The sequence below is a fragment of the Callospermophilus lateralis genome, chromosome 17 (assembly GCF_048772815.1).
Source record: "Callospermophilus lateralis isolate mCalLat2 chromosome 17, mCalLat2.hap1, whole genome shotgun sequence".
Classification (NCBI taxonomy): domain Eukaryota; kingdom Metazoa; phylum Chordata; class Mammalia; order Rodentia; family Sciuridae; genus Callospermophilus; species Callospermophilus lateralis.
The window spans coordinates 70,405,358-70,414,769 of NC_135321.1; the positions used below are offsets into that span (position 1 = coordinate 70,405,358).

General features: G+C 41.3%; 1 protein-coding gene across 10 annotated transcripts in view; it reads right to left on the minus strand.

The window, feature by feature from the left end:
* The window catches only part of Znf782 (zinc finger protein 782), a 28,573-nt gene extending 20,405 nt beyond the window's left edge, over nucleotides 1–8,168 (minus strand). Inside the window, exons 1-6 of one of the 10 annotated variants that reach the window (XM_076836847.2) lie at nucleotides 7,753–8,168; nucleotides 6,946–7,148; nucleotides 6,495–6,705; nucleotides 6,121–6,222; nucleotides 5,909–5,935; nucleotides 3,938–4,064 (exon numbers count right to left, since the gene is read on the minus strand). In XM_076836847.2, the coding sequence (XP_076692962.1) occupies nucleotides 3,938–4,064; nucleotides 5,909–5,923 (142 nt within the window). In that variant the 5' untranslated portion in view covers nucleotides 5,924–5,935; nucleotides 6,121–6,222; nucleotides 6,495–6,705; nucleotides 6,946–7,148; nucleotides 7,753–8,168. Of the gene's footprint in view, nucleotides 1–3,937; nucleotides 4,090–5,908; nucleotides 5,962–6,120; nucleotides 6,223–6,494; nucleotides 6,706–6,945; nucleotides 7,149–7,752 lie in introns of all 10 variants that reach the window. The other 9 variants (XM_076836849.2, XM_076836844.2, XM_076836846.2 and 6 more) reach the window with 9 other exon arrangements.
* Nucleotides 8,169–9,412: the final 1,244 nt, after the last annotated feature.

Consider the following 9,412-nt stretch of genomic DNA (forward strand, 5'->3'; position numbering starts at 1 on the left):
GCAAATAATCTAAACAGATAATTCTCAGAAGAAATATAAATGGGCCAGGCTCAGTGGTGCATGCATGTAATCCCAGCTCGGGAAGCTGAGGCAGGAGGATCTCAAGTTCAAAGCCAGCCTCAGCAAAAGTGAGGTGCTAAGCATCTCTGTGAGACCCCGTCTCTAAGTGAAATACAACATGGGGCTGGGAATGTGGCTCAGTGGTAGAGTGCCCCTAAGTTCAATCCCTGGTACTCCCTCCAAAAAAAGATCTATAAATCGTTAACTAATATATGAAAAATATTCAATATCCTCAGCAATCAGGAGCATGCAAATTGAACTACAGTGGGGTTTCATCACTCCAGTTAGAATGGCAATAATCAAGAACACAAATAATAATAAATGCTGACAAGGATATGGGGAACGAAGGAACACGGACGTTCTTCAAAAGACTAGGAAGGAAAGCACCATATGAACCATCTATGGCATTTCCTCGTATTTATGCAAAAGAATCAGCACACTACAGCAATAGTGGCACATCCATCTTTACAGCAATGGAATTCACAAGAGCCAAGTTATGGAACCGGTCTACGTGTCTATCAGCAGATGGCATATATATGCAATGGAGTTTTACTCAGTAATAAAGAATCAAACTGAGTCATCTGGAGGAAAATGGATGGAACTGAAGACCATCATGTTATATGAAGTAAGCCAGAATCAGAAAGTCAAGGTCATATGTTTTCTCTCATAAGTTGAAGCTCGAGAGAAAAAAAGAATAAAAAGTATCTCGTAAAACTAGGGAGACAAGCTGACTAGAGGAAGGGGATGGGAGAGAAGGTGCAAGGCAGGAAAGGCGAGGTGCTGGGGAAATAAGCCAACCAAGTCATGTCAGGGATATATCACCATGAACCCCACTATTGCATATAACCATAATAAACCAATTTTAAAAAAAACATGAAGCTGGAGGTATCAGAATACTTGACCTCAAACATCTTACAAAGCAGCAATGATCAAAACAGCATAATATGGCATAAAAACAGACATACAGGGCTGGGGATGTGGCTCAAGCGGTAGCGCGCGCCTGGCATGCGCAGGGCACTGGGTTGGATCCTCAGCACCACATAAAATAAAATAAAGATGTTGTGTTCACCAAAAACTGAAAAATAAATATTAAAAAATTCTCTCTCTCTCTCTCTCTCTCTCTTAAAAAAACAAAACAACAACAACAAAAAAAAACCCAGACATACAGACCAATGTACAGTACAGAGCATCAGGAATAGATTCCTGTAACCAACTGACTTGCAACCAAAATGCCAAGAATACAAAATGGGCACAGGACAAGTCTTCAATAAGTGATGGAGAAACTGAATACTCACGTGCAAAAGAGTGAAACTAGACCTCTCTTACCATAATACTCAAATCAAGTCAAAAAGGACAAAGGACTTAAAACAAGACCTGAAACTATAGAACTACTATAAGAAAACAGAAGAGAAGCTTCATGACATTGAATTTAGCAATAATTTTTGCTTAAGATACCCAAAGCAAAACCAACGAACCAGAAATAGGCAAATGAGATTATATAAAGCCAAAAACTTTTGCACAGCAAAGAAAACAACAGAGTGAGGAGACAGAGAATGGAACAAAATGTTTTAAACTATCCATCTAATAAACAGCTAATATCTAAAATACATAAGGAACTCAAACAACTCAATATCAAGGAAATTAAAAAATAAGCAAAGGCTGGAGGTGTAGTTCAGTGGTGGAACGTTTGCCTAGTGTGCACGAGGATCTGGGTTTGATCCCCAGCAGTAAGAAACAAAACAAACAACAACAAAAATGGGCAAAGAAACTAAATAAAAATTTCTCAAAAGAAGACATGCAAGAACAACAAGCTATTAAAACACATTCAGCATGTTCAATCACAGGCAAATGCAAACTAAAACCTCTCTATTTTACAACTGTTAGGATGATTACTGCTAAAAAGACATAGGATAACAAACATTGGTGAGAATGCAGAGAACAGGGACCCTTGCATACCATCAGTGGGAATGTAAACTAGCACATCTACTAAGTAAAACAGCATGGAATCTCATCAAAACATTGAAAACAGAACTACACATGACCCAGCAATCCTGGGAATATATCCAAAGGAAATGAAATCCATATATTGAAGAAACATCTGTACTCCCACGTTTATTATAGCACTATTCATAATAATCAAGATATGAAATCAGCCTAAATGTTCATCAAGAGATAAATGGATGAAAAAAACGTGGTATACATACAATTGAAAACTCTTAAGCTAGAAAAAGATGAAATCATATTATTTGTGGCAACATGAATGGATCTAAAAGAAATCACACTGATTATTAAATCAGGTATAGAAAAACAAAGTCCACATGAGCTCACTTAACATGCAATATAAGAAAATCAATCTCATAGAAGTTGTGAGTAGAATAAGGGTTACCAAAGCATAGAGAGGGTGTGTAAGGAAGATGAGGAGAGGGTAGTCAATGGGTACAAAGTTTCAGTTAGGTAGGAGGAATAAGCTTTGGACCACCACACAATGAGATGAATATAGACAATAATAATGTATTATTTACTTCCAAATAGCTAGAAGAGAGGATTCTGATTGTTTCACTGCAAAGAAATGATTGATATTGGAGATGATGGATATGCTAACTATCTAGATTTGATCATTACACAGTGTGTATACATACCAAAACATTACAGAGTACCCAAAACTTTGTAAATTTATTATCAATTACAAAATGTTATTAAAGATTTTCAAAAAATAGTCTATGTAAAAAAAACCCTGAAAATGTTTTCTTCTTAAAAAAGCAAGCCAAGCCAGGTGTGGTGGCGCATGCCTGTAATCCCAATGGCTTGGGAGGCTAAGACAGGAGGATGAAGAGTTCAAAGTCACCCTCAGCAACAGCGAGGCACTAGGCAACTTAGTGAGACCCTGTCTCTAAATAAAATACAAAATAGGGCTGGGGATGTGGCTCAGTGGTTGAGTGCCCCTGAGTTCAATCCCTGGTACCAAAAAAAAAAAAAAAAAAGGCAAGCCAGAGATGGAGAGAAAAAGTTTGCAAAACATATATCTAATAAAGGTCTGAACTTCAACTAAATAATAAAACAAAAAATCCTCCAAAACTAAAAGCTAAAGTAAATAAAAAATGATCTGAAGATGTGATAAACCCTTCATTAGGGATTTATAAATGGCTAACAAACACATTTAAAAGTTTCAACATTGTTAGTCAGTAAATACAACTTAAAGCTAAACAAAATACAGCCAGATGGTAAAAATATAACCCAGAATGGTTAAAAAATAATAAAACTTATCAAATGTGAGTAACTAAAAAACAATAAGATCATTATTACATTATTATTTATATATATACATGTATGTGTGCGCATGTGTGTGTGTGTGTGTATATATATATATATGAAAAGCAGCATAGCCAGTTTGAAAACCTTTGGCAGTTTCTTATAATGTTATATATAAACTGACCAGAAGACACAGCAAATCCACTCCTACATATTTACACAAGAAAAATGAAAACACATGTTGGCGCAAAGATCTATATGTGAATTTTTTTTGTGGCTTTATTCACAATAGCCCCAAACTGGAAAAAAAACCATGTGTCCATCAACTGATAAAGGAGATAAAATTGTGATACATGCACACAAAGGAGTACTTAGCACAGAAAGAATATTTAATATTTAAAGGGATATAAGAATCATCTGGTGGCAACAGAAATATCCAGAAATTTTGATTTTGACGGTAGTAATCAACTGTGTACATTTTCTGAACTCAGTGACCAGAATGCTGAAAGGTGCTCAATATTATTTTCTGTTAAATATACACCTTATCAACAGTGATTAGAATTTAAAAAGGAAAGAAGAGAAAACAGAACTGCATTGTAGAGAGAGCTGCATAGTCAGGTGAGCTCACCCACGGAGACCAGGTGGCTGTAGTTCTCCAGCATCACCTCTCTGTACAGGGTCCTCTGGGCAGGGCCCATGTGCTGCCACTCCTCCTGGGAGAGTTCCACAGTCACATCCTTGAACGACACTGAGGCCTGGAACAGCACACAGCTAATCAATCTAAGGGTTCAGAATCACAGACAGGAAAATAGTTTTTATCCAAGATATTGTAGTTCATCACAGACAGAAATATGATCGCATATTTCTGTAGTAAATAATTTTAAGAAAGTTTAATACCCATTAATATAGAGTTCTTAACATATTGAGAATGGGAGGATCTTTCTTAATTTGACAAATGGATCTTTCAAAAAAAAAAAAAAACCAAAACTCTACTGTATATTACCCTTCATAACTTAATACAGAAGACTTCTCCCTGACATTCAATGGGAATATTGACCATTGATACAAGGAAAGGAAAAGAAGAAAGGTATAAGAGTTAGAAAGAAAAAAATAAGGTCAGGCTATGGTGGAACATGCCTGTAATCCCAGCAGCTTGGGAGGCTGAGGCAGAAGGATAGTAAGTTCAAAGCCAGGCTGAGCAATTTAGTGAGGCCTTAAGCAACTCAGCGAGACCCTGTCTCTAAATAAAATATTAAAAAGGGATGGGGTTGTGGCTGAATGGTTAAACGCCCCCAGGTAAATCTCCAGTGCCAAAAAAAAAAAAAAAAAAGGAAAAAAACAGAACGCCCATATTTTAGAGGGTATCAGTTGGAAGGCTCATTACTGGATTTCAAGACTTACTGTAAAGCTATACTTATCAAGGCATTGTATTAGCAAACGACAAAAACTGATCATCAGAAGTGAACAGAATCCAGAAACAGACCCAGACATGTACAGAGGTGCCAAGGCAATTCAAGGGAGAAGGTACATTGCTTTCAACAAACAGTACTGTCAGATGGGTGTGCAAGGGCAGAGCACACAAACAGGGCAGGTGCACGTTCATCCACTTCCATTACACGAGGCTCACACACCAATCACTAAGATCCTCACACCAGTCACTAAGATTCTCACACCACGAAATTCTAGGGTACAGACTGGGCCAATTAGAGCATATTTTGTCCATTTCTAATCAGCAACTTTTATGCTAAAATAATGTTTAAAGCTGCTATTGACATAGCAGAGGGAATAAAGTCTTTGTACTATTAAAAATACATCTAAGGGCTGGGGATATGGCTCAAGCGGTATCGCGCTCGACAAATTTTCTAATAAAATGTAATCAGGAAAACTGCATTAATAAAAGTACCCGGGTAGTATAGTTTTATGATAATAAATTGTTTAACAGACTAATAAGTCATCTCAATAAAATCTTCACACAGAAAGTCCTCACAAAGTCCAAATTTATAGGGGAATTTCCCCAAATCTTCATATGACAATACTTTCTCACTATTTTAAATTAGAAAAGGAGTAGCAGGAAACTGCCCACTTTTATGAGACTGTAATGATGATAACATAACTAGACAGGGAAACAAGAGAGTATAATCTAATTTGTGAATATAGAAATAAAAGTCCTTGAAAAAACTTTAGAAAAGACTAAGAAAATATGTAATAATCAATTTAGCACATTTATTAGCAACTAGGGTCTATACAGCAATTCAGGATACTATCAGAAAATCCATTATATTTTTTTATAATATTTATAAAGGAAATACTATAGCGTTTGTCCAACAGTCATACAAAAAGTATTCCAATATAATTTAATTCCCATTCATGATTAACATGAAATCTTAGCAAACTGGTTAGTAGAGGAAGCCCACATATCCCAGCAAAGATGTATCTCTCAAGGGCTAAGCGCAAACGTTGGAGTTCATGGTAAAACTATATTTCCCATCAAGATTGACTTGACCTATTTCCATTTCCTCTTTTCCATTTAATGCATGGACCCTTCTAAACCTCATAAATTAGTTACATTATAAAGTGAGGGAATGAATAAAGTGCTCACCTGAGATGTATTCATTTTCTGAGGCTCCTGGGACAGCATAGGAATGGTAAAGGCTCAGCGGGGGGAGAAATAAAGAGAATGGGGTCATAAGACTGCCTGCTTCACAGCTACCAGGTTCTCTTCCCCAACTCTCACCAACCCCATTGGAGGGCAGCTCCAAAAGAGCATTTAGGCCTTGAAATGCATGCAGAGGATCATTACAGGTAGCACACCTGTCCCAGTGCAACTCTGAAATGATCATTTTCTTGCTGTTTCTTCTAAATGAACATTAGGTCTTCTAGACTGACTTAACAATAAAGCACATGTCCTTCTAGCTAAAATAAAGAAATAAAAACAAAGGATACCTTGATTTAAAGCATTTCAAAGGATCAAACACTATGCTTTCATTAAAATTAGCTTAGCAGAAAAATACTCCATATGCATGATTTATCATTTTTTTCTTAGTAACACTGCTTATCCTCTGATAGAGATAACTCACAGAAAGCCTAATAAAAGAATAAGATACTCTAAAGCAAGGATTTTTGTTTGTTTTAACTGGATGTATTTCTCTAAAAGCCCTTTTGATGAGATGCTTTTGGTGACTTACCTGTGAGTGAACTGTACTATTTTTTCCTCCTCTCACCAACTAGGCATCCCTTGGAAAGTCACTGAGACTTTCGTATCCAATGATTTAAAACTTTTCCAGAGTCATAAATATAAGTAACTCCCACATGTATCATCATTCTGGGATTCTCTGAAGCCAGGATAAACTCATTAGAGTCACATGAGGTGACAGACATGTGACAGCAGCACAGCATCTGTAGAATGGAGAACCAAGGGGTTGAGCCTCTCCAGGACAGCAGAAGAACAGAACTTCCACCTTCTACCTAATCCTCCCTCACCTGCAGACCTCCCTGCACAAGCCCTGCCATGAAGTGGCCTTCCCCAGGCAACCTGTCCCTGGGCCTCCCTGCCTCACCCTGCTATGCTCAAAGCTGGCCCAAACTTTCTACTGTCACAGTCTTCTGGAGTTGGCACTGTCAGCAAGTCAGGCTCACCCTGGGCAGGAGGAACAAAAACTGCTTCTGATCATGCAAATCTAGGACCTGCTTCTTCTTGGGATCTTGTCTCTTGCTCTGAAGCTCTGGAGAAAGAGCTTAAGTCAGAGAGGTTTCTCTTCCAGGTAAAACTATTGTGCACAGAGGGGCCCTTCTTCCTACTTCACAAGGGCTACTTTGTTGCAAGAAGCTGAAACCTGGACCTGAAAAACAAATTCACTTTAGGAGCAAAAACTTGATTCCTGGAATTAATTATGATATCAGAAGATAATAAAAGACATACAACTTGGCAGTGCAGAAGGGGCCAGGAACCTGTCTGATCCAAGGGATCTGAAGAGATACTGGTAATTTCAGAATACATTTAACACATGGTAAAATTCTATATTCACTTCCCATCATATCCCTGTGTATTTGGAGACAAATCAGTCTGCTCAGTGCTGTAAAGGCCACGATACCTGTAACAGGCAGCTGTGATATTAGCACCTGAAACCAGAAGCAAATCACACCTGCCCTTGAATCTGAGCTCCCTCAACCGCTAGCTCATGACCTAAACTCACGACTCCACCAACCTTACGTTGTTATTTAATGCAGATGGTTATTTAATGCCTGATGATCTCAGAGTGCTGTGGGGTTTAGGTGAGTCATCCAATGAGAAGAACAATTGTCTCCCAAACATAACAGCACTTGTCACTTATCGGGGCTTAGTAACCTGCACCTGGCTGCGCTACAGGTGATGCCTTACAAGTCTCAAAACAGTCATGAGGTCTTTACTAACATCCTCGTTCCCAGGTGAGAAAGCAGACTCACCCAGGCCACCTAACAGGTGACAGAGCGGGAACTGATCCCAGCCTTTCAGGCTCCAGAGCTCGGGGTCTCGCCCCAGACGCACAGCACGCGCGTCCTGGCACCGTCGTGTCAACGTCGCGCGCGGGCTTACCCCGCTGCCGCCGGCGGCACCGGCTCACGGGCCCGCAAGCACCCCGCGTCGCACACCTGCTCCGCGGGCTCAGTCCCACCTGCGTCCGGGAGCGCGGGCGGGGCCCCCACCGGCCTCGGCCCTCCAGGGCCCACTGGTAGTATCCAGGGACGCTGGGGGGCGCAGGAGGTCACAGGACCTGCCGCTTCATTACCGGCGGTCCCCTACGCTCACCGACGTGCGCAGCCTCTGCTCTCCGAGCCCAGCCGGAGATAGCCCAGCCGCCGCCCGCGGAGCCCGAGCAGCCCAGCGAGGGGGCGGGGCCGATGCCGCGCGTGCGCAGAGCCCCGGAGCCGACCCAGACGCGGCGCATGCGCAGCGCCGCCGAGCCCGCCCTAGGCGTAGCGCGGCTGGACGGACGGAGTGGAGACTACGAGTCCCGGGAGGCTCTGCGTCTGCGGCCGCCCGGCTGGGCGCCCCCACGGGTTACAGGCCTGGCGGCTGCAGTTCCCAAAACCCCAGCTGGGAGTCTCTAGGAGCCTGAGGAGGTGGGGGGCTCAACTTAAGCGCTACTCCCAAAAGCAGAAGGACCCCTTCGATGGATCCCGATCGAAATGACAGCATTTCCCCTTGGAAATGGTTTTGGGGCGATCAGGGAAACTGCGCCGCGTGCTGAGAATATTAAGGAAAATTGACGCGTGAAAAAAATGGAGTTACGTTGGACAGTGTTTTGGGGTTTTTGTTTTGGTTTTAAAGAAAGGCTTGACGACTGCAGCTGCCGCAGCCAGCACCCCCAATGAGGCCGCCCAGCACTGTGGTCACCGGGGAGACCCGGGGGTGACGGGCACGGACTGGAAATGCTGGGAAATGACGGCTGACATACGCTCGCGACTCAGTCATCAGGGGTTTTGTCAGTTACTTTAGTTGAAGCCTCCTATGTGTAAACTGGGACAGAAAGAAGACCTAAGTCCCTGTTGTGATTTGAGCTACTTTTCTACCCGCGAGACCTGCACACACACACACACACACACACACACACACACACACACACAATTTCCAGAAGCTAGGCGTGGTGGCACATGCCTGTAACACCAGCTACTTGGGAGGTGGAAGTAGGAGAATGGCAAGTTCAAGGCCATCCTGGGCAGCTTAAGGAGACCCCTCTCAAAATTTAAAGAATAAGAAGGGCTGGGGATGGAGCATAGTGGTAGAGCACCCCAGGTTCAATCCCTAATACCACAAATTTTATTTAAGTATTTTTTAAAAGTACATTAGCAGGGTGCTCATCTGTTTCATTCCTTTGGACTTCATGATTTGGTTGACAGTGATGTTCAAGACTTCCATAACTTTGCTGACTTTTTGTTTTGTATCAATTATTGACAATAAGGAATTGCAACTCAAAACAACTATGATTGAATAGTCTTCTTGATGTCTCTTTCATTCCATTGTGGCCAGAGAGCGTATTTTGTATAATTTCATTCCTGTTAAATTTATTGATCTGTGTTTTATGGCCTAGTACCTGTTCTACCCTGGAGAATGTTCCATGTGCTA